Source organism: Eutrigla gurnardus (assembly GCF_963514095.1).
Source record: "Eutrigla gurnardus genome assembly, chromosome: 7".
Taxonomy (NCBI): Eukaryota; Metazoa; Chordata; class Actinopteri; order Perciformes; family Triglidae; genus Eutrigla; species Eutrigla gurnardus.
In genome coordinates, this window is record NC_139921.1 from 21401652 (window position 1) to 21427137 (window position 25486).

Here is a 25486-nt window from a genome sequence, read left to right on the forward strand (position 1 = left end):
TGCCATTGGAATCAAAATTCATCAAATTACTATATAATTGTATTATTATTATTTATCTATTGCATATCATATAGTGTTGAGAATGATTCGTGCATTGATCTTATTTAATTCTGAGGTAAATACTTTTTTTTACCATGTTGATATTTCAGTTCCCATTCCCCAGTCACGTGATAGATGTGTGCTCGGCTATTTCTATGGGCTGCATGGGGATAGGGGGCTTAGAGGGTGGCGTGACTTTCCTTACGCACGAGCGTGATGACGAAGTCAATCATAGCAACCAGCATGGCGACGGGGTAGCGTTGCCTGGCCGCTCATCTGCTAATGCATCTGCTAATACTCTAGTCTTTAGCCGGTCACCTTTACGTTACTTGATTCTCTCAGCGTTAGACATGTTTGCGGTTAAGTGCACCGTAGTGTCCGGATGTAGTCGAGCTCTGTCGTCGCCCCCCCACAATATTGCTGAGGAAAATGGGATACGATGAGGAGAACATTACCATGGAATCGAGAATAGGTATGCAAATACTGTTAGCATTAGCTAGCTAGCTAGCTGTTTGGCTCTAGCAGAAGCAGGGAGCAGAGATAAACTGACTGTGTGTTCTCACTAACGTGGCTTCACGTGTATGTAGGCAATGTCAGCTTTTTACATTTCTTACGTTGTTCGCCCTCAAGACTGTACAAATTCACATTCAAAACAGTACAGGTATTAGCTCCTAACACGACGCACACACAGTTATAGTGGCTACGGTTAGCTTACTCTATTTTGTTAACACTACATCAAGAGGAAGACGACGCTTTTACGTGTCGTACGTTTACTATGGTGTTGGGTTTTTTTTGCAGCAGGCCTACCAGATGATGACAATGTATAACTGTAAACACGAACTAAATAAACTCAAATCAAAGTTACATTGACCATTCTGGGATTTTTAGCTGATTAAAACAAAACGTTTTTGTTTCCTAAACTGAAAACTAACTAATAACAACAGCAGCATACTAGAGCTGGAACATACATTACATATATCTGGCCAATATTCAAAAACCCACAAGGTATTTTACAAAGATATAAAAAGTAAACATTAAATGAATAGTAAATTAGAAGGTGTATGTGCCAAATGTTTGCTTGATAATTGACTTAAGTATTCACGTTTCTATAACCCTGTTAAGTACTGTTGTATTGTATTAGTTATCTATGGGAGTCACTTGCTTATATCCATCTATTTCCTTTTTAGGGAGTGTATCACCTGGAGCGGGGTGCAGCCCTGGTGTGAGAGGACAGACTTTAAAAAGCAGCCGTGAGTATTTTAATATTATAACAAGAAAGAAGTCTGAGTATTGTGAGATAAGAACTTCATTTTACAGTGTGTGCTGTATGTTGTTCCCTATCTTGTGTGTTTTTAGCTTTCTGCCCTCGCTCCTCCAGCAAGTTGACGCAGTCCATCGTTAAAGACCACATGGTGTCCCATTACAAAAAGATTTACTCAGCTAAAGGTGAGCTACATGGCAGGAGTACACCATTATTCATTGACACTCAGTAGATCAACCTAATTCAGCTCCTCATATCCTCATATGTTTAAGTGGTAAAATATGTATCTGTTGTGTAATAATAATGTGAATACATGTTGCAATCTTACACCGTTGCCTTGTTTCCCAGCTGCCATTGATGCCTCAGTACCCAAAAGCATGATACACAGTGTAAAGTGTAAGTATCCACTTATCAAATTTAAAATTATTCGTTCAACTCTGAACACATTTTCACTGTTGAAATCATATATCTTATGTTAATACACCCACAATGGTTTTAATGGAATAATAATGAGTTTAAATGCAGTCAGGTGTTGTTGTCTCAGTGGTAATCAGAGTTTAAATGACCACTTTACACCATCATCCAGTAGTTCAGGCAGAATGATTGTACAGTGAAGTGATAGGACAGGCAGAGCCCATTTGCTGTACAGTAGAAGCCTCAATAAGTGATGCTGCAGTGCAACCACTCATCACTTGATTACAGGATACAATCCATCCTCATCTTTGATGGGAAAGGTAATAATCTGTACTTTGACAATTGCTCTCCCGGCCCTCCCATACTGTGCCGTTAAACTGCAGTGAGCCATCGCCTGTTCCGGTTTCCTGTGTCTATTCACTTGTCTTTGCCTGTCGACAGACAATGACCAGATCAGACAGGAACGGTTGAGGAAAGGGGTTCGTCCTCAGTCAGCGAACTCTATCTCCCCGAGGAATACCAGAGCCTCCTGCTCCTCAGCCCAAGTAAGAAATCAATGCAGGATCACTGACGTGTTTCTCATTGCTTTCTATGACGCCAACATATCTTGTGCAGAAGCCGTGGCATCGCCTGACTGGAAAACTCGATGCCCATAAATCGTTTAAAGGCTTTAAATGCAGAGCCTACATTATTTCATTATTTATTTAAACATGTTTGCTTTTCAGAGTAGATTATCCGCGCAGTATGATGACAGCCCCTACCTCTGCTCAAGGAGTTCTACCGTCTCCAGCCCAAGGTTCAGCTCCTCCTTCCATGCCAAGGAGATCGTTTACCCATCGTATAAAGTTGGTTCTCAGAACCAGTCTCATCACATTCGCCCAGCATCAGAAATACGGTACTGTAGCCCGGAGGCGGCTTCACACAGAAATCAGTCAGCGTGTTCCCTTGGAGCTTCGAGAGATCAGAGTTGTTACAAGACTTTCCAGGACCCTGTTCAGAAGACGTACAGTGGAGACTTGCTCAAGAAACATTCACAGCACTTTACGCAAGACAAACCTTTCACCCCTAAGACCCTGAAATCAGAAAAGAGTTCATACCTGTCACAGTATCGCTACTACAGAGCGCCACCGAGAAACCCACCTCAGGATTACACCAAATCAAGACTGATGCGACAGGAGACGTATCATGGAAGGTACTTAACTTGTCAATGAGTATCAAACGAAAGCAATAGATACACTTCTTTAAAACAAGTTTCTTAACATGTGCAACATGTTTTCTGATGTGTTAAAATAACTAATTACATATGTTTTTATGCAGCACGAAAGCCAAGGAATGTACCCAGGAATTTGATGAGCCATCTCAGGTAATTTGAGGATTAAATTTGATTATTGACATTTATTTTAACAATAGCAATACATCCATCCATTGTCTGTAACTGCTTTTCCCATCTTGTTAATCATTTGATCCATTTGTAGCAGGCCTTAACACTGATCCATGCCTTAGTTGTTATCACATCATTACTTCCGTGAAGATAACTGCAACAAGTTTAGTATTGCCCACGCCGACTGAATCACATGATATTCTGTGGTACAGTAAAAAAAACAACATTTGTGGGGTATATTTGTTGCTTAATATCATAATCATTCTGTGTCTTATCGTTGTTTTTTACAGCCACATTAAACATCTGATCATTTTTCCATCCTTTTGTTTTACAGGAATTTTTTACAGAGCATGAATGGTCTGAAGATGAACTCAATGGCACATATTTCGTATCATCGAGACAAAGGAGTCAAGCAAATAAGAGCAGGAACCATGATTTCTTTGACTCGTCACCCAGGTAAAATCCTAAATTAGAAATACTATGTTGCATTTTAAAAACTAAAGTATGAATAAGATATAAAACTAATTTAATCTCCTCTTTTAGGGTGACTCCAGAAGGCAGAAAATCTCACATTATGAAGGGTATATCTGCAGAGTAAGTTCTCTCTGATAATGTGAAAAGCTTTCAATGTACATAAGGAAAAGCTATCGCTATGTGCACGGATTTAACAGTGCTGTATGAAGCTTCTGTAAAAGAATAAAATAATGTCACTGAAGTGAATCGTTCCCATCTGTTGTTCAACAGGGAAGAAGAATTAATGTACCTCGAATTCATTTCTGCTGTAACAGAGGACATATTGTCCAGGGGGCATATCTCTGACAGGTTTGTCATTTTTTTAATGACTATTTTTTACGAACGACAAGACTACGGTTTATGCTTTGTGTTTAGCTTACAGATATTTACAGCACACGTGGAGACTGGATGGCATTTTAATAGCTATACGTGCCTCATAATAATGTATATTGTTAAACAGTGGCTATAGCTGCTCTGGTCCTCCAGGGTCATTATGTGTGTGTCTATGTCCTCTGCAAGGTTTGTCGACCAGGTGATAAAGCGCCATATCGACATGAATCGGCATCAGCTTGATGTGGTGAGTAGCCAACTTCATGCAGAATACCACACAGCAAGTCTTGTCTCTGTGTTAGAGTCATGGCTTTAAAATACACATTTGAAAATATTTTGTGTCCCAAAGACTCATTATTTTCTTCTCATGCATCCGATTGCATTGTTTGATTTTAGAGTAAAATGCGCCACCTTCTGGCAGTGCTGCGTAAAGACTTTGAAGAGCCAACCAACACAGCCGCCTCCCGTACAGAGCTTGAAGAAAAGGGGAAGGAGCTGCTTGAGTCATTCCTACCACATCTGGAATCAGGGGGGAAACAAGTGAAGACCAAAAAGGACGACGACCTTTTCTCTTATGCCTCCGATATTAAATACTGTGATTCGCCAGATTATCCTGATCCCCTGTTGGTGTCGACACCCATCTGCTCTCCTGAAACGACTGCTGCCTCACCAACGGGTGGAGATCAGGAGAGGGTCATTAGCTCTGCCCTGCTCAGTGAGCATGTTTCTGATAACACAGGTGTCGATGAAGAGGACCATCAAAATCAAATAGGCACAACTGAGACGTACAAAGAAATCAGCAGTGACACTCTAACCAGCGAAAAGGGGTTTGATGAAGATCAAGCTGATGGGGAATCTAAAGAGATTGAGGATCTAGGGAGAAGTTTGTCAGAGTCACTTCATGTGTCCGGCAATACGCCCGACAACAATGTGGAGACGGCTGCCGAGCAACATGCAAATACAGCCGGCTCCGTCAGTGATGATGACTTCTGAGTGTTGCTGTTTTTTAGGGATTGAATGTCCTTTAGTATTTTTGTTTTTTGAGTGAATGGCTTTTGGAATATTGATAAGTGGGAACATGCTCGCCAACGTGGTTGAGCTCCATTTGACCTCCAGAGAAATCCAGCTAAATTAACTGCCCCACGGTAACTAGCCTGCTTAGCCTTTTTTCAAATGGAGTCCATAGCACCACAGTGATGTCAGATGTGTGGAATTAGTGGCATCCTTTAGTTTGAGTGAAATGCAGAGTTCCCAGTCAGGCTTTAAATAAGGTCTTGCTGCAGTTTACATTTTCAGATTTCTAGAGAAATGTTTTTGTTTGTAAAGAAACATTTTTCAGTGTGTTTGACTTGACATTATGCCTCTGAGATGTAGCTACCAGAAAGTGTCTTTAACATTAAAATAAACGTTCTATTCTTCTGATTCTTGTATGCTGGCATCTGATTATTACGATTGCGCTGTGAGATGAGGGAGTGGAATTTAAAGACTACTGTGAAAATATATAGCATGTATAGCTGCGTTTCAAATCACATACTTTTTCCTTTCTATATAATAATAAAAAGTACACATTGTTTAATGCTGTATGCATTCAAATGGGAGGGAGTCATGCTATGCAGAGTCGAGGTGACATCATTTGACCCTCTTGCCCTATTAGATATACCACAAAAGCATACTGGCTTGCATACAGCAAAATGAAACAGGGCAAACAATGTAATGGGACACTAAATCTTTTTCTGGCATACTAAATAGTATGGTAGTATGCTGTTAAGTGTCTCCCCACATACCTCCACTTCGTTTGGAAGTGTTCTGCATGTGTTTTCTTACTAATACTGCCTTCTAAATAAGGAACTGACAGCAAACAAACTGTCTAACCACAAAGACACACAGCCTACATACCTCTCCTGCACTTCATCTTCTCCACTGTCAGACAACTCTCAGAAAGATGCTGGGGTGCAGAACAGACAGGCAATGCTTTCAGAATTCAGACATAATTATTCAGGGATCATTTATGATCATTCTAAAACACAGGCTTCATAATTCATAATTTTTCATAAAGCACCATAAAGACAGTATAGCTGTACTATAACCGATCACAATCCTGTCACTGAAAAAGCACTGACCTCCGGGTACGTCTCCTCAGCCTCTACGAACTGCAGAGAGATCCGAAAGATGGACGGACGAGTGGCACAACAAAGTGAGCCGAACGGAGGAAAAGATCAACCTCCTCACACAGTAAAACGCTGGTCTTCAGGTGGGCCACCTTCAGAAGCTTTCCAAAGAAACGGGAAAAGGAGAAGGCAGAAACGAGACCGAAGGAGGGGATGACCGAGGAGGAGGAGGAGAGAAAATAAAGAGAAATAAAAAAAATTAGAAGAAAGAGGGAAGGAAGAAACGGTGAGAAGTATATTTTCTGTGTGGATGCTGTGTGGCAGGGGGATGAAGAAAAGAGGGAGTTGGAGGAGGAAGGATGGAGGAAAACAGGAGGAGAGAGAGGAGAAAGCGGTTGTCTGCCCCACCCTGATGACTTACACCTGTTCCTCACTATTATTCCAGCCCAGTTCCTTCTTTACGAAATGGAGTTGTGTTTGGTTGTTACCTGTGTTAACCTCACCAGTCCACATTCTTGTTCTGCATTTGGGTCCTTCCCTACTCTCCAAAGCATAGTGTCAACTGTGTAGGTGATAAAATACAACATTTGATTTTCCATGAATGTGTTCCTCACTATATGTGAGCAGGGTTTCTCAGGTGACATGGTGAAGCTTCAGCTGAATCACACAGCGTTACCTTGTTACTCTCTATGAGGAGACTGTAAGATGTCCCCAAGGAGGATGTCATAGTAGCCTACTTCATGGGTGAGAATTACAATTTTGCAATTATTGAAAAGATCTTTAATAAAAGACCATAAGAAAACACACTCTATTTTAATACATCCTGTTGTGTGTCAGTTGAAAAGTTCAGAGAGGACACCATCCCTTCATTTCTAGCACCTTCTACAGTAACCCTCTAACATCAGACTCCAGTTACACTGTACATGTCCCATCTCTCAAGACTATGTCCCAGGCTTTATTCAGTCGCCTTGGAGGGTACTTTCACAGAAGACCCAAACATGGTGAACCCAGAGAGTCAGGAATAGAACTTTTCAGGGCCATAATACAGGAGCACTAACTCAGTGCCATGTCTTCTCATTGTTGATCTTGAAGAAGGCCCTGTAGGGCTGAACTGTCATCAGTATTGCTTGGAAAGAAACTTGGCCCCAATGAACACAAATGGACACCTAAACTAGCTCAGAACCACAACTGTAGATGATGTAGGAGACCACTGACCTGCAAACAGCTGCTCTGCTGAATGGCAGCCTCTGTGTGTATGTGGCACTGCTTGTAGACACACACAAACATTCAAGCATGGCTTACAGCATCCGTCCAAACTATTTGAGATGTTGTTTGCCTCCACAACCTGCTCATTACAAAACAATGTTAATTTGAATTTGCAAATATGTGTGGGATTTAAATGATCCAGCATTTCATGATTAAGGAAATATACGATTATTTTAAGATGATTCAGTAAGACTGACTGGGATAGTAAATATGTAAAACTAAAATAAAGGAGACAAATTAAATGTGCTTGGACATCTAGAGGGAAGCATCGTAGATCTTCCTTATCGACCTAACCCTCTCTGTTTTCCTTGTCCCGTACCTTTCTCTAACATCGGGATCACTAGTACCTTGTTGACCTGAAGGGTCCTCTGCAGTGAGCAGGGAGGCCCTCAGTGTGCTATTTCTGAGGCCATTCACCATTTACCATTTCTTTCTAGGCTACGGGGAAGATACAGGCAGATAAAGAATAATCCCTACTGCACAGAGCTTCTGCACCCGAGTACAGACACATGTCAAAGGTTTGAAGATAAAATATCTAGTGTCATGCATCTTTTCTGATCAATTGGTGTGTAAATGTGAAGTTGATGCCCAAAGAAAAAAGCTGAATAACTGTGTCTCTGGTCAAACATACTGTCCAGGACAATAAAAGTGGGCAAACTTTCCCCCCATAGACATTGGCCCAATCAGTGTCCAGACTCAGAGACTTTGAGGCATGTTCCTGCAAAGCCCACGGGGCCTAAAGGCTGTCCCAGTGCTGTTCAATCGTCAAATGCTTGAGGGCTTTCTCGCAAACATCTCAAGCCCTTTATGCACACTGTGTAGTAGGCCGAATCTCAATGTCCACACTCACAGACTTTAATGCGCCTCGCGTTACGTCCCAGAGGGCTTAGGGCTGTCCCACTGTCAAATCGGCAAGTGCATGAAGGGCTCGCTCGTGGACTTTTTGAGACCTTTATTCCCACTTTTCCGTAAGTCAGCATCGATGCAGACTTTGCCTGAGGGAATTACCCACAGTTCATAGCGTTGTGACTTTAAACACAGGGTTACAAGGCTAGCCGGAAGGAAATTTAAAAAAATGTAAATAAAGAGTACAGCACATTTGATATATTTATACAGAAACATTAAAGATTTCATATGGAACATAAAACACTTAGGAAGGTGCTATTTACACATCTGGGTTATTCATCAACTAATTTTTCAACTAAAACAAGTAAATTAATTATTTGACAGTTATGTCTCATCTGGAATGATAAGAGCCTGGAAGACTTTCAAATCAAGCTGTAAACATATTTAAATTAAATACCCATATTTTTTGTGTCACCAAAGTAATGTGAAATGCCAAGTGCTGTCCCATTTGTATTTATTCCATTTCAGACCCTCACAGCATCTCAACACCTCTCACTTAAGGATTGGGCCTCAGTCTACAATTCTGCAGACTTCACCTGAAGAAATAACCCACAGTCCATAGCGTTGGGATGTTAAACACTGAGTTACCAGGGTAGCCCGGAGGCGTCGGCAAAAAACAAAGAGGTAAACAAAGAGGATGGCACATGTTCAGCCTGGGTTATTACATCTACACAGAAACATTAACATTTACGATGGAGCATAAAAACACATGAAATCAGGGGAAGAGAGGCAAGCACCTGGTTTAGCCCTCCTCTGGTGAGGCAAGAGCCTGGAAGATGATCAAATTAGGCAGTAAAAACACATGAAATAAAAAACCTGCAATTGCTTTTGAGTCATTAAAGTAACATGATATGTTGCTGCAACATGCAGTCCAATTTGTGTACCATTTCAAGCCCTCAAGCATTTCCCAGGTGGTGCTTGAAGGGTCATGGGTCTCATGGGGGCCACACAGTCTGGTTCACCCACTGTATCTGGCTGCAGAGTGTTGCCTGGGGTCCAGCAGTGTCATCACTTGCAGATGTAGATGACTCAGTGGCAGAATGGTGTGGATCTGTGTTGTGAATGTTACCCGTAGACTGCATGAGCACAACTTCTTTTTTTCTTCTCTAACGTGTCAGAGAAAACCTTACCCGCGCGATTTTCGCATGATCTCGCGAGAATACAGATACAGTGCAGGGTATTTTTTTTTCTCTCTCTCTCTCACCCTCTCTGGCCAGATGCTGCAGGTGTCATATCCTGCATTTCATGTTGTAAGCTGTAAGGCTTAGCTGTGGAACTGATACACCAGCACGTCCACCATCCTTCAGAGAACATTATTTCTAGCCACCTCTGCGTTTAAAAAGACATTTAATATTAACTATATGCTCGCAGGTTATTCCATTTAGTGTCTTTAATTAAAAATATTCCGATTTTTTTTAGTGTAGTTCAACATTATATAATGTGCAGATACAATTATTTAATCTTGCCTCAGGCACGATTTTAAAACCAAATTAGTGGATCGGTTAAAACATAACAGCAATTAAAAACAGCAATAAGACCGAGGGGAACACTTTAATCGTTGCACAACATTCTTTGTTTGCGCTTACAGCTGTCAATCGATGTAAAGAAGAAGAAAAAAAGGTAAATAGACAGGTCAGCGACCAGCACTCCGAGGCAGCTGTCCCATTTCTGGCATTTTCATCGGTCGGCATTCCAGCTGTCTGATGTCATGGCTCTGAAAATCTCCATGTATTCCTCCGCCACGGTGGTGGAACTACAATACGATTTGAACAGTCTGCCCATAAACAGTATCATTTTGCGTTTAGTTATTGACAAATCTGATATATTCTTTATCTAAATCGGTGACTGGTCAAATGCCGAAGCACAGTTATCCGAGCTATAGAGCCGCGGATGTAGACGCTTGTTGCTCTTCCAATCCCAGGAAGCGAAACACGCTTGGAACTTGAGTGAACTGTTGGACCAAGAGGCATGGGGGTGTTACGTTAGTTTTGATCCACAAACAAACTAGACCAATGGGCTGTCTCTAATTGCGATAAATATCCTAAATGTATGGTAAACCATTGACATTGATGGCGGAATCCCTCAGGACCGAATCCTAGTTGGACTACTAAATTGCACCTGGGGGCTACGGTAACGTGAACGCTTTTTTTTTTTTTTTTTTCGTTTTTTTTTTTTGCCCAAAATATTTACCGGCGACGTCAGCTTCCCATGGGTGTCGTCTATTTGCTGGAAAATAAGTTAGCACGCTAGTGTTTAAGCTAATTTAATGCTAGCTGTAGTCAACGGTTAAAGTTGAGGATTTACTAAAAACTCTCAATGAAAAGCAGCTAGTTAGTTACGAAGGTGTCAAACACTTGGAACAAACGGCTTTGAATTTACGTAACGTTACGTTTGTTACGTTAGAACATAGGTAAAGTGTATCAAAATGGATGCATGTATGAGATGGAAAGCAGCAGGGGTAATGCGGTGTTGTTTGGCCGTAGTAACGTTAGCCTGCTGCGTATTTACTCGGGTCGCTCTTGTCAGTGTTTTGGATCAGACTATTCACTGGAGGGGGATTCGTCTTATGTTAGACACAATCTTGGAAAATGTATTGCTAACCCTGTTATAGACAAAGGTTATTATACAGGTCAGATAACCCTTTGCCTCCTAGAAATGACTGCTAAGTCCATCGATTTGCTTTACATTTTTTGATGTTAACTTTTAGAGAAATGGAAATGATTTGGCAGCAAATCCGAGATAACAAAGTCAGATAGCGTTAATTTAAAAATACCTCTTCAAAGAGGATTAACGTGAACGTTGCTTAACTATACGTCTTGTTTTGTCTGGTCTGTCATCTGTTTCAGGGTGGCTTGATTGTTTAATAAAGCTACCATAACATATTCTCTAGTCATGAGTATTTACCCAGTTTTGCATCTCTTTTTCCAGGTTTGCAGTGTTTTTGGAGATGCTTTGAGATGTTTCTTGTCTACATTCTTTTTCAGATCTCTCTGTTGATGATGATCCTCATGCCTTGTGGCATTGGCACAGTTTACAAGGGGTCAGCAAGGAGAATAATTTCTCTGGACTAAGTCAAGACCTCCCTCTTGAGGAAGTGTGAACCATGCCCTTGCCATTTGGCTTAAAACTCAAAAGGACACGAAGGTATACTGTTTCAAGCAAGAGCTGTCTTGTCACTCGGATCCAGCTGCTCAATGGCGAGTTTGTTGAGTTTACACTTTCAGTGGAGAGCACTGGGCAGGAATGTTTGGAGGCAGTTGCTCAGAGACTCGAGTTAAGAGAGGTATGTATGTGTTTTTCATGCGATACAAGCGCTGATTGTTCTCTTATAGATTTTTTTTTTTAACTCTTTTATAAACGAGGACACGTTTGTCTTTCGGTAACATTCTCACGAGGAACTGGCAAGCAAGACAACAAGCAACCAAAATAACCAGTTTGACGTACAATCTAATCTCTGTCCCATTTATGACGCAATCTAGGAATTTTTTTACTTCATATAAGTAATAACATGCGCGTAACCAACTCGTCGCACAGATTATTACACACGTTTTGACATTTTCATTCAAACTGAGGTGCCAGCTTCCACAGAGTCATGGATAATGTGGTCAAGAAAGGTAGTTCTGAGTCAGGATAGAGTAATGTACCAAGATTCACGTCTGCATTTGGTCACTGTGGTCACACAGAGGAATAAAACACCTGTTGCTCATGAGCTAAAAGAGATTGTGCCATTTCCGGTGGCGCCTCAAATCAACAGTAAAGAGTGCTGAGTGTACAGGCAATCTGACATAGTCTGAATTTGCACTATATGATGGTGCCTGTTTTTTTTTTTTAATTTGTATTATTACTGGTCTGACTGGCAGTCACATGGGTTGTTAGTTTTAGGTAAAAAGGCTATGCAGGTTCTATCACCAATAATTGATTTAGGAATTCGTTTTTTTAGTACTGATATTTGTTTTCAACCACTGCTAATAGTCAATAACTCAGCTTCAGTCTGATGTTGGTAAAATGTAATGAGGACCATCATTTTGTTTAGGTTGTGCTGTAGGCAATTTACCTTCAAAGAAATTAGATACCATAACTTGTGTCTAATTTGTTATGTTCAGTGTTTCAGGTTATTATTATTTCACATTGTTTTAAAATAAAAACACTTGAGTGATGTTTATTCAGAGTTGCTAACCGATGCCGTCTGACTGAAAAAGCAGTTATGTTGGCAAGTCATTTTCTAGTTGTGGTTTGAGAGTGGCTGCAAATAAAACAAGTCGCATTCCAGCTAAATTGTCTTTGGTAAAAAAAAGAAGAAGCAAGGCCGGGGACTGAATAGGGAGAGCCAACAGCCTATAAATCTGTTATATAGATGATTAGAAGAAGTCCTGCAGATTTGTGCATTAAGTGACAAAATAGGATGTGTGTGATATTAATCATAAGCAGTTACATAATATTCATTAATAGGTTTAATACGTATTATATATTTTGGTAAATGTGCATTCCTTCTAGTTTACTACACATAGTAACACCTAATTGTTGTGCAAGATATATAAATTGTCTTAGAATTTCCTGTAATGTTTGTGCTTGCTTTCGTCTCTTGTTAGATAACGTACTTCAGCCTGTGGTACTTCAACAAGCAGAACCAGCAGAGATGGATAGACTTGGAGAAGCCGCTGAAAAAGCAGCTGGACAAGTATGGGCTGGAGCCCACCGTTTACTTTGGAGTCGTGTTTTACATACCCAGTGTCACCCAACTGCAACAGGAGATCACAAGGTGATGTTCCATCAGTGGCACGAGGTGTCTTGTCTAAGCCCCTAAAGTTATTCACTTCATGACTCTTTCCCGTTAGTGATGAAGTGAGTGCCAATCAAAGTTTAGTGCTACCAAGTATTTTCTTTTTTGTTAATAAGCTTTGGCCAGGTTAAGGGGGCCTACAAGGCAAGACGTTGAAGCAGCAGGTGCACAATTGTACCCCTAGAACCAGTTTCCACCTTACAGTGATGTCTTCTTACCTCTCTGCTTCCATCTCTTTTAAAATGTAAATTAAAGCAGAGAGGTGTCATATATTTATCATTATCGCCGTGTGACAACTTTTCAGCCAATGTTGTCATATTTGGTTGTTGGCTGCTTGTCTATTCTAAGTCGCCCTCTTTTTCCCTACAGATATCAGTATTACCTACAACTGAAGAAGGATGTCCTGGAGGGCAGGATCTCATGCTCAATTGAACAAGCTATTCGTTTAGCTAGCCTGGCAGTGCAAGGTAATATGACTAAATATTACTGTGCAACTTCTTTTTGACAAGCTTGATGTTTCTTGGCATACAAAGTTCTGCAGTGACAGCTTTAAGTCTCAGCCAGAGTAATTACTGATGCAGTTACACAGCAATTGCCTATAAATTATGTTATCAGCTGGGGAAACCCTACACTTACGAAATTGTACTGGAAACATTAGAATAATTTTCCATGATTACTGGACAGTGGTGTTGTCTTTCTAAACTGCAGGTTTGCAAGGTATAGTTAAATAAACTCCAATAAGCCTCTTGATTCTCAAACGGTTAACTTTTAATCCCTATCAGTTCAGGAGGTGAAAAAAATGCATCCAGAACTTGGTTTCTTTCAAAGCACAGCTAGAAAAATGGGACTTAGGTTTGGAATTTCATAAATTTGTCTCACAAGCAAGTGTCTTCTGCTCCTAGTACCTCTCTTCACTCACCTATCCAAGGGTTTATACGTACATTTTCTTAGGATTTCATGGCCAGCTGACTAAATTGGTCCGGGGAGTTTTTGTGTAAATGTGAACTCTCCTTGCATGAGCTCTAGCCCTGACGTGTCCTCCAACTTTTGCCCAGCTAGAAGAATCTCAAACACTGCTGGCAAAGTTATATCAGGCACTGCAACTTACTGGCGTGGGTGTTAGCATAGCTGAGCTGCTGAGATCACTTACTGCTGCAGTCGTGTTCAAATAACTGACCAGCATGCAATATGTTCATTTGTTATGTGTAATCTGTGCAACCCGGAGAAACATCTGGCAAATTCACCAAAGATTAAGTCACTGCTGTCAAGTCATGCAAACTTTGCATCAATGCTGTAAATGTGGTGTTGTGTAGTTCCTATTTTCTCTCCCTGGCTGGGATATTTTGGACTGAAGGCCAGTTGTAGCTTTTGAGCTGTGCTGATGCCTGGGATACCCAACATAGTTGTGAATGTTGCCAGCAGGCAGCCTGAAGCTGGTAACCTTTTTGGATCTCTTCTACGTTGTCAGATGTTGAAGCAATTCCCTCTCTTAACAAACGGGCCCCACCTCTCCCAAAATTAGTTCATCTTGTCATTATGCATTGCAGTTTTCCAAAAGGCATTACACCATTCAGCAGTCCCCCCCCCCTGTTCTAAAAGCAGAAATGGACATGTAATGTAAGAGTTTATTCAGAGAGCATTGTCATGCAGAGTATGCCATGCTGTATTAACTCATGCAGTCTGTATTTTATTTTTTTTCTCCCCCACAGCTGATTTTGGAGACTTCAATCGATATGATTCCCAGGAGTTCCTCCAGAAGTTTGCACTGTTCCCTATTGTAAGCATTTTATTTTTGCATGGCCAACATGTGAAATGATAAATGCTCATTTGTTTTAATACTGGCATTCTGTCAATCCCGACTCTGTTTTTGTAGGACTGGATCCAGGATGAGCGAGTGCTGGAAGAGGCCACCCAGAAAGTGGCTCTTCATTATCAGTCCTTCAGGTGAGCCAGATCTGTTGAATGACTTTATCATAAGTCATTGCATTGCTGTTAGTGTTCCCGTCTTGTTTTTATGTAGGTTCAGTGGGTTTTGACTGTTGTTTCTTATTGTTTTTGTTGCCATTTTTGTCTTTTTCAGGGGCCTATCAGCCCCAGAGGCAGAGATGTTGTACATGCAGGAGGTGGAGAAAATGGAAGGTTATGGTCAGGAAAGCTATCAGGCCAAGGTAGGTTAATGAGGTCCAGCCTGAGATCCCCAACAAGCAAAACGTGGAAGAAGCCAGATGTTGGCTTACTATAATCTGAACCTGTTATCTGCATATGTCTGTCTGGATTTGTTTTCACCTCCTCTCCTTTCATCTAAACAGGACAGTACAGGCACAGATGTTTCCATGGGATCCTGCCTCGATGGCATCTTTGTCAAGCATAAAAATGGCCGGGCACTTCTTTTGTTTCGGTACGTCTAGAAAAAATTGGAGACTGTTTGTCTGTTTTAGTGGCTTAAAGTCCTGAAATAAACGTCTAAATATGAAGAATTAAAGCTTTGTCTACTGAGCAGTAATTGCACTGAATCAGACAATTCTATAGATTTTTGTGGCACGGCTCAAAATGATTCTTAGGAGGCTGTCTCCTGTAATGTTCCTTAATACATTCTGTAAAGTGGCCCAAGAGGAAATGAGTCACTTACACTGATATTAACTGATAAGGATTGTGGGGGCATTATCTCAAAGTCGAGTGTGTACATGGACATTCTTGATCGTTTTGATGTTTGAGATACCTTTTTGATTGACTCCAACACATGCATGGTTTTTTTTTATTATGCATTGTTAAAGCAGTGTCATAGTGTCTATAAAAATACTGCAGGGTTTTGTGCCCACAATGACATGTGTTTTTGTTTTTTTTCTCCCCCCCTCTATCTCTCTGCCCCTGTGCTTTAATTGGCTGTGTAGGTGGAATGAAATTAACAACATGAGTCACAACAGGTCTTTCTTTGTCCTGGAGCTAGCCAACAGAGAGGAGAGTGTCCAGTTCCAGACCGTAAGTCTGCTGCCATTGCACCTTCACTTCTCTAACCGTCCCCTGGGACATTTCACTCTCTTATTGGATTGAATTAGAAATTGCAGTCGTCATGGAGCTTACCATCAGCTAGTCGGAACAATGCATCTATGTTTGTGTTCGGGTGTGGCTGTAACAGGAGTTGTTTGGCAATGTGTGGATCATGAAGTCACATGCCATTAGCTGAAAGTCAATGTAGAAGTATTAGGGCATACACAGGAATTGCTTTAGCTAAGATAAGCAAGCAAACGCCACCCCTGTACAAATTGCCTCACCATCTCATGCTTTCCTTCTCCCTTTTTCTTTTTTTTCTTGTGTAGGAGGACATGGAAACCTCCAAATATGTGTGCCGGATGTGTCTGGCCAGACTCAAGTTTTATAAGATTAACAAGAGTAGCCTGTAAGTGTGTGGTTTTTATTTAACATGTCTAGCCCAGTTCCTGTCTCTTTGTTCCTTGTCGTCTCGTACACGTGTCTCCTCTTTGGTGTAGCCTCATTTCTATCCTCCTCTCTTCAGAGAGGAGTGTGACCCCCTGCCTTCTGAGGGCTCCCAGAAGTCCCTTCTCACTCTATACTTTCCTCGCTTTCCAATGCTCTCTCGTCCCTCTCTGCCTTCTAATAAGGGGTGAGCAATACTATCGGCCACCGCCTACAGTATGGCTATCAAGCAGGTGCCAACGCCCATCCCTTCCTGATTGCCTTGACAACCTTACTACAGCAAACAGACTCTCTACTGTATATATTAAGTGGGCCATGGGGATCATAATCAATGAAATTAAAGCATTGAAAACCCCAAAGAGTTCTTTGTTCTCAGCAATATTTAATACAGTAAAGATGAACAGAACTGTTTGAATTTATTTTTATTCAGTTTAAGGCTTTTTAAAACTTTTACAATTACAATTTGTTTATCAGTATCTGTTACAATATTTAATTGAATCAGGTATTTCCAGATCAAAATGTTCTATATATTTATTTGTATTTATTTATATATATATATATATATATATAATTTTTTATTTTTTTGTGGCTTCATGTGTTAATACAAAGTTTGCCATGTTTTGTTAAATTTATGTCAGTCAAAATTGAAAGAAATCAGCATCTCATCCATTACTCCATGCTTGCTTGTGTACTGGAGAAGATTTAAGCAGCATCATTGGCTTTACCAGATCTGTATCTTGATCTGTGTGCATTTTTTAAAAGTTAAATGCCAAAAAGAGTAAGAAAGTTATTGGGAGAAGCATAGGTAGGAGTAGAGCTTGAGGTATAGGTCGTGTTTTTTGACCAGCATTTGTCTTCCCACCAGCCAAACCCAGCCTACAGTTGTCAACCCAGTCAGACGGAGATCCTCAACCAGAATATCTCTGGTAACGTCCACGCTCAAAACACACTTTACATTTTGTGTGCTTGCACAATTCCCTGAGGACTGTTTTGGCTTGTATTGTAGCACATTATGTATATTCAAATCATAATCTAGGGCTGAGTCACTGTACATTCATATATAGTAACTGAATCCCTCTCTTGTTTATTTACAGCCAAAGCCCCAGGCCTATATGATGCCACCACCACAAATGCACTACAATGGTCATTTCACAGAGCCTTACACATCATCACAAGGTAACTATTATATAGAGAGTGAATGGCTACTAGGAACCAGAAAGTGAGTGTATGGGATAATATTTGATGTTATTACATGATGCTTTATACTTGGATTGTGTGCAGTCTTCTGTTCATTGTTAATGTTGCATTGTTTTATAATTAAAAAAATCACTTTCCCATATGAGGATATCTTGTCTATTTGTCTCCCGCAGACAACTTGTACATGAACAGTCAGAACGGGTATTATTACCACTCCCAGACCAGCCTGGACTGCTCTCCTCAGGAATACAGCAGCGGAGGGCGTTTACGTAACGGCAGTGTGTACAGTGCCCACAGTACCAGCTCTCTAACCAATCCCCAGCACTACCACCAGCCCTCACCCATGTCCTCCAACCCCTCTATCACTAGCGATATCACCAGGCCGGACTACGTCCCTTCACATCGCCACAGCGCTCTAATCCCACCTTCCTACCGCGCCACTCCTGATTATGAGACAGTGATGCGTCAGAAGACCCGGGGAGCAGGAGGCGGTATGCTATTGTCTCAAGAGCACCGGCAGAGTCACTCCATGAGGAACCTGAACATTGGAAACTCATACGCCTACAGCAGACCAGACCCTCTAGTATACAGCCAGCCAGAGATCAGAGGGGAGCATGGCGGAGCAGCCCAACACCATCACTACCCCTTCCACCTGGGCTCCAGTTTCCACAGCCCTTCTCCATACCCCTACCCTACAGAGAGGAGGCCTGTAGTGGGGGCAGTTAGTGTCCCGGAGCTCACTAACGTTCAGTTACAACAGGCGCAGGAGTATCCAGCCCCGAACATCATGAGAACACACGTATACAGACCACCTCCACCCTACCCATACGCCCACCCTCGGCCGGCGAACAGCACACCAGACCTGTCGCGTCACCTGTACGTCAGCAGTAGCAACCCCGACCTGATCATCACAAGGCGCGTGCATCACTCAGTCCAGACTTTCCAAGAGGACAGCCTGCCTGTTGCCCACTCTTTGCAAGAGGTGTCAGAGCCTCTCTTCAGCGGACCCCCACAGAGACACCCATACCACGCTCAGAAGCGGAACTCCATTGAGATTGCTGGATTAGCGCATAGTCTTGAGGGGATGCGGGTCAAAGAGCGCACCGTGTCGTCTTCAGCAGCTGAGATTGCCACGCCCCCTCCGGCCCTGCACGGAGGACGTTCTCAGGGCTCTCAGCTCAACGTGTTTTTGGAACGCACAAAGAAAGAGGACCGAGGTGACATTAAGGAGGACGTGCAGTATGGACACAAAAAGTCCCTTTCAGATGCGACCATGTTGGTTCACAGTAGTGGTGAAGAGGAAGAGTTTGAGGACGATAGCGGACGTCACACTCCACTTTCTCAGGATGCAGTAGCTGCCGCTGTTCCCGAGCAGACTTCACTACAGCACCACAGCCTAACATCTCTCTCTTCTCTGACGCCTCATCAGCAGACTCCCATAGAGCCGCCTCCCGCATATCCCATAGGCTCTTCTCTTGACCCCTCCATAACCAGCTCCTTGACTTACAAGGTTCACCCCCTGATCCAAGAGGGCGAGCCTCTGTACCTGCTGTCAGATTTACGGCAGCCCAGGATTATGCCATCGGTCTCTGAGGGCGACCTAAGTGGCCAGATCAAGCAGAAGACTAAAAAAGACTTCAAAAAGAGGCCTGTGTCTGATGTGCCCCCTGGGAAGAAAACTGTAGAAGGTTTGCCCCCTCCGGTGAGTCCTGTTCCCAATTACATTTTAAAACTGAGAAATGGAGATATTTCTCCACGCTACTTCTGAGAGATATCATATTTGTCCTCTAAAGATTCCTCAACATTTGTCTTGTTATATGCATGAAAGTAAAATTGAGGATTTAGGAGCAAGTTAATGTTTTCAACATGTTGAGCAGGTAGACTGTAATTTATGCTGACAGACACACTCCAGTTTCATATTGCCCTTTAGTTGCACTATAATACCTCAGAGAACCAGCTCCAAAAGGCAAAAAACCTGCAACATGTGTTTGTCCAGTCATGGCAGCAGGACTGTCAACAGATATTCTAAATTTAAGTTTAAAATAAAGATGTTAGAATTGATATTAAATTGTGGGCGGACAAAAAGCAGCATTACATCTTTAAACAAAACCACATACATATCAGATATCAAACAAAAAAAGATGTTTTATATCGTGAAATTTACTGGAAATGACATACAATATAGCCAACAGCGAGTAAGAAACGTTCAGGTGATCTCCCTCCAGCCAGCTGCCACCTGATCTAGGTTTTTATCATGAGCTGAATGGGTATCGTATCGCAAAAATATAAGAATTTGAATAGTTTTGAGAACTAATATTCAAGTGTCATTTTTGGCCAATTTTGACACCCTTACACGACATTAAGTAGCCCAATCGCTGAGGACTTGAGTTAGCAAACAGAGGGTACTCGAGTCCCTGCACAGACAAGTACAGAGTGTGGACTGGTAGCTGAAGAGGGGCCATTTCGATAAAGTATCCATTATCATTTTCTAGTAGTAGTAGTAGTAATAATAATACATTTGATTTAAAGGCGCCTTTCTGGTACATTTTTAAAAGAAACAATCAAAGAACAAACAATATAAAGTGACAAGTGTTGAAAGTAGTAGTGTAATAGTGGATTGTAGGGACTTGTTTTTTCTCAGAAACACAACATGTCATTACCTCATGTCAAGATCACATGAGTATGCATGTACACAGTAATAAGTACTCTCAGTGGCTAGCTCTGAATGACGTAAACGAGCCAACTTTGACTTGCGAAAGAATGTAGACGGACTACCTTTTAAAACCGGACAGGTGACATTCAGCCAGTTGACACCCACTGAGGCTGCGCTGTTCCACCCTTCTTGGATACTTGCTCCCTCAATGCAAGGCTTACGCACACAACCATCCTCACTCTTTCTCTGTCTCCACTCTGTCGTCACACCAGGGCATGAAGAAAGGGGCTAGATCAGAGGTGAAGAAGATGGGCCCTCTGAAGGTGGCTCATCTCAATGGCCTGTCAGTTTCCAGGCAGCCAATGCACGAAACGGTCAAGGATGAGCCTGAAAGAGCCTCTAATGACGAGAGGGTAGGACACTTTAGTCTTTAATTTGCTTCTTGACAGTCTTGTAATGTAAATGTGTAGTTTAAGCACTGGAAACGTGGGAGATATGTAAGATTTGTTACATGTTGCTTGTGTATTGGTAATGACTTGTCTATGGCAAAACAAAGCTAGCTACCAGGAACTGTTGGTTGGGTTATTATTGACCTCCTTCCAGGTGAGGCTGTTGTATGTGTTTTACGTGGAGGACAAAGTCAGTGTGCTTGTTACAGATATTAACATACAGCTGAACTGGTCAGCCTTGTTGAGCAGTGTTTGTTGGTTTGAAGGTAGATTACAGATACAAAAAGAAAAGAATGAGCTATTCCGCTAATCACATTGTCACTGTTGAAGAAATGATCTGTGAGCATATGGCAGATTGTCTCAAACACACACAAAATGTGTTGCATCTACACATAGCAGTAGCTTACATGCTACTTTATTTATTATATAACTCCATGTCATCAGTCTATCCATCCTGCACAAAATGCCATTTCAAAACGATAGTTAAGCATCTCACTTTGGTGTTTTGACAGTTATTTTGACAGTTTTGACAAAATAACTAAGCAAGACTGATTCTACATGTTTTTATAAATTTGTAAGATTTTAAAGGAGCCAGTAATCTCCTATATCCTGCTAAACAACCACTAATATGATGTCCTCTCATGGCAAGCACAACTCTGAATATTTCTACAGTAATTGAAAGAGAAACTACAGATGTAGAACATGAAAGCAGAACTAAGCTGCCGATTTTGCATTAGGTTTCCTTCATAATAATGATTGTTTTAAGTGCGTCGATGCTTCGAATGTATTTTATGGTCCACTTTTCACAAGGATTTTAACATAATTTCCATGTTTTTTAATAATAGAAATATCAGGGAGTGCTACTGTACATCTCACCACATCATGTACGTTATTATAAAATGAAATGTATTTACTGTTTCCTTGTTTGTGTGTGTGTGTTAGTGTAAAGTGCTGGAGCAGCATATGGAGAGGGGAGAGTTGTTGAAAGAGTACGAGAGTATCCCAAAGCGTCGTCCAGCAGGGGAATGCACCATCGCCACGATGCCAGAGAGCGGGGACAAAAACCGCTTCCAGGACGTCCTGCCTTACGATGACACCCGAGTGGAGCTGGTTCCCACTAAAGAGAACAACACGGGATACATCAACGCGTCGCATGTCAGAGTACGTTGTGCAGAGATGTATCAGAATTATTGTCTCTTGGCAAATCTCTGGAACATAATTTTGTTTTCTAATCAAGATAAGAACCTGCACACCCTGAAGAATTATTTAGATGTCAATGGTGGTACTCATGGTGACTCAAGTCAGGACTACATACTGTAGACATACATACATACATACATACATACATATAGACTGAGTCAACAGGGATTCTGAGAAATCCGATTCTCAACTGATTTCTTGATTGGAGATCAAATCTGGTTTAGTTTGTTTGGATGGAACAGCTGTTCATATGAGCTCTTCAGAAAATCTATATATATTGACATGCAGAAAAAAATACCATCATGACCTACCTGTGAGAGACTCAATTAATTAGGTAGAAATTGAAAAACAATCTCCTTGTCTCCCGTCTCATTAGGTAACAGTAGGTGGACAGGAGTGGAGCTACATTGCTGCTCAGGGTCCACTGTCAAACACGTGTCTGGACTTCTGGCAGATGGTGTGGGAACAGGGCGTCTCCATCATCGCCATGGTCACTGCTGAAGAGGTGTGTTGATTTTATATTTACAGCTCCACATTTAAAAAAAAAAAAAAAAGTCCCATCATTACCTGGGCTAATCACTCTTATGACATTCCTTCCTCATTCCGCCTTCCTTCAGGAGAGCGGCCGAGAAAAGAGCTTCCGGTATTGGCCCAGACTTGGCTCACGACACAACACCGTGACGTACGGTCGCTTCAAGATCACAACGCGGTTCCGCACGGAGTCCGGCTGCTACGCCACCACCGGCCTAAAGATCAAACACATCCTGACGGGTCAAGAGAGGACCGTCTGGCACCTGCAGTACACGGACTGGCCTGACCACGGGTGTCCTGAGGACTTAAAAGGCTTCCTCAGTGAGTGGGATCTCCTATCACTTTATCCTTGTGTGGTCACCATGCTTTTATGATCAGATATCAAGCTGGAAGATTTGAAAATGTTTTGCTTTGATAGCAACATTAATTCCACATGGTGCCATGATGCTAGATCGGTTCAAGGGAAATGATCTCATAGAAGTCTTGCAAAGAACAAATTTAAGTGTTCCAAAGCTCCATCTGAAAACTGCTGTATTAATAGAGGTTTCTTGTCTTTTTCCAGCCTACCTGGAGGAGATCCAGTCTGTGAGGAGACATACAAACAGCATCAGTGACCCAAAGAACACAAATCTACCTGTGCTGGTCCACTGCAGCGCTGGAGTAGGACGAACCGGTGTGGTCATCCTGTCTGAGATCATGATAGCCTGTCTGGAGCACAATGAGGTAACTTCCTCGCCTAAAATAAAACCTGTGTACTGCAGCTTTTTTCCGAGTCATGACCTCATCTGGTGTATATTTTCTCGGTCGCTTTGCCCTCTCTGTTTTTAGATGAAACACTGCTGCCTCTCTCGTAATAAAAGTCTCGTCTCGTTTCAGACGCTGGATGTCCCAAAATTCCTGTTGAAGCTGCGTAGTCAGAGAATGATACTGGTTCAGACCTTGTCTCAGTACACCTTCATCTACAAGGTCATCATCCACTACCTCCGCAACTCCAGGCTCATATGAGCACACGTGTCTGTCCGGCCCAGCTTGGTTCCCCCCAGCGTGCACCGTCACCACAGCTGATGGTAGAATGGAGTCGTATGCAGCTGTGTGAATGTGTTCACCGCGTGGTCGTGTTTGGTCAAGTATTAAATCAGGCAAGCCTGAAGGAATAATGTGTGGATATACACAGAAGGAGCGACACCACATGAAGGAGCATAAAGACTTATGACCTGCCTCTAAACAGTATTATATATATCTATAATTTTTATATTATTGCTTAACAAAAACCCAGCACTTTCACAGTACTTTGCTGTAACGAACCAATGTTAAGCTGCATTTTAAACAAATCTTTATTATAGGTATGTATCAAAAAAACTGTTGTTTTCAAGGTCACTTTTTAGGATGTGTTTTGGATTGCTGTTTGGAAACTATTGGTTCTGATAATGAAGGATGTTTCTGTAATAATGAAGGGAGTGGATAAAGGTCTGAAAATCTCATTCTGGAGCCCAGGGTTCAGGTTTTGACTTTATCATGTGGGCTGTGGTGGTGCAGTCAGGGGTTTGCCCCGGCATTGAACTTAATAAGAATATAGATATACATTCAACGGAATGACGCTAATGTATACAGTTTACCCCGTGATTCAGCTGCGCTGCTTGGTGTGAGCAGTTTACATGTTCATGAACCCACTGAAGATGATCTCCAACAAAGCACCTGCTAAAAACAAATATATATATTCTCTGTGCACAAAGAAGGCTGGGAGATGATGGATTGGGCTTTTTAAACACTGGATTGATACGAAGTAGAAACGCGTCGCACAGGTTCCAGAAATAAGTAGTTGGTGAGCAAAGAAAAGCAGGTTTCTTTGAGTCGAGAGTAAAACTAGATGTTTTATACTGAGAACTCTATTTTATCATGAGCTTCAACAATATCAAAATACTCAGTGATAATGGTTGTCAAGACAAAGTGCCTAAATATCTACCTTGTAAAAGTTAAAAGGGCTGTTTGTGCATCATATGAAGGAAATGTAGACATCGTCATCCCGTGTCTTTTAATGCTCGTTTGATTGCAGTGATGTGTTTATTAATGCCAGTCGATACATGCGAGGAACATCCCTGCATGAAGCACAGGGCTTGTGAGCCGTGATGATCGTTATTTACCTTGGCTGTCGTTGTTTAGTACATAGAAACCGAGAAGTGAGGCCGTTTGACAGGATTGAGACGTAACTACCGTGCTGTGTTGGCTGTGGTTTGAGGGACTCTCTCTAGTTCCAGTATTCAACACTTCCTGCTGTTACAAATGGCCCACTGACTGTTGATAAACACTTACTGCTGCAGCTATAGGGAGCATGCAAAGCCCAACTATGAAGGTCACCAGTACCGAAACAAGGCTCGCAGGCATGGCAAAGTTTACATGAAGACAAGTATATTTTTAAACCATGTTAATTTGAAATATTTTTGCCTATATTATCAATTCAAGGCGCCAACTTAATTTATAATGTGGCCAAAGTGAAGTGATTGTTAATCCCTCGTCGTCTTACCTTGATGTTTTTGTTATTGATGTCTCATGCGTTTGGCAGTGATTTAACTTAACTGGAGAAGAATATGTTTTGACTGGATCTTTTTTAAGACCCTCGCCGTATGAATTTGCTTCAGGTTTTGTGTTTTTGGTTTTAATATACTGATTGAGTCTTAGCGTGGAGACTGAAGAGAGTGATTTGTGTGGCCAAGGTGTAAGCGTTTTGTCCATGTACAGGATTATTGTTCATAATGTACACAATGTAAAATTCTGCTCTTATGAATATTTGTTATTGTACAAAACATGTATAAACTGTATCTATTGAACAAAAAATGATGCCATTGGGGGAAAAAAGAAGTGTAGAAAATCTTTTCAGCCAAGAAGAAATATTTGGAAATAAATTGTGTTGTCAAAGATCACCCCACTTGTCCGTGATTTTACATGAATATCACACCACCTAGTGGTAGAAATGAGTTAGTGCGTCTCCATGTCTGGTTGCATTATTTCAGCACCTGTTAAATGAA

The 25486-nt window shown here is 41.6% G+C and overlaps 2 protein-coding genes across 4 annotated transcripts; both read left to right on the forward strand.

Moving 5' to 3' along the window:
* Positions 1 to 290: 290 nt before the first annotated feature.
* On the forward strand, positions 291 to 5343 carry spata7 (spermatogenesis associated 7). Its single transcript, XM_084012718.1, has 12 exons — positions 291 to 511; positions 1227 to 1289; positions 1396 to 1485; positions 1649 to 1696; positions 2156 to 2259; positions 2440 to 2906; positions 3032 to 3077; positions 3430 to 3551; positions 3639 to 3689; positions 3840 to 3917; positions 4128 to 4185; positions 4335 to 5343. The coding sequence occupies exons 1-12, from the start codon at positions 469 to 471 to the stop codon at positions 4929 to 4931; spliced, it is 1767 nt and encodes a 588-aa protein (XP_083868844.1). The 5' UTR covers positions 291 to 468; the 3' UTR covers positions 4932 to 5343.
* Positions 5344 to 10131: 4788 nt separating this feature from the next.
* On the forward strand, positions 10132 to 25381 carry ptpn21 (protein tyrosine phosphatase non-receptor type 21). Of its 3 annotated transcripts, XR_014597356.1 has the most exons (21): positions 10132 to 10348; positions 11203 to 11501; positions 12808 to 12977; positions 13368 to 13465; positions 14708 to 14775; positions 14872 to 14942; positions 15079 to 15166; positions 15308 to 15396; positions 15890 to 15977; positions 16316 to 16395; positions 16513 to 16620; positions 17299 to 17359; positions 17528 to 17609; positions 17804 to 19332; positions 20556 to 20696; positions 21675 to 21893; positions 22309 to 22437; positions 22550 to 22784; positions 23026 to 23186; positions 23340 to 24082; positions 24140 to 25381. XR_014597356.1 is itself a non-coding variant. In XM_084012698.1 (20 exons), exons 2-20 carry the CDS (start codon positions 11322 to 11324, stop codon positions 23466 to 23468), a joined length of 3726 nt encoding a protein of 1241 aa, XP_083868824.1. In that variant the 5' UTR covers positions 10132 to 10348; positions 11203 to 11321; the 3' UTR covers positions 23469 to 25381. The 3 variants fall into 3 exon arrangements, 2 of the variants coding, with proteins under 2 accessions (XP_083868824.1, XP_083868825.1); XM_084012698.1 differs by having other exon boundaries at positions 23340 to 25381; XM_084012699.1 differs by lacking the exon at positions 16513 to 16620 and having other exon boundaries at positions 10133 to 10348; positions 23340 to 25381.
* Positions 25382 to 25486: the final 105 nt, after the last annotated feature.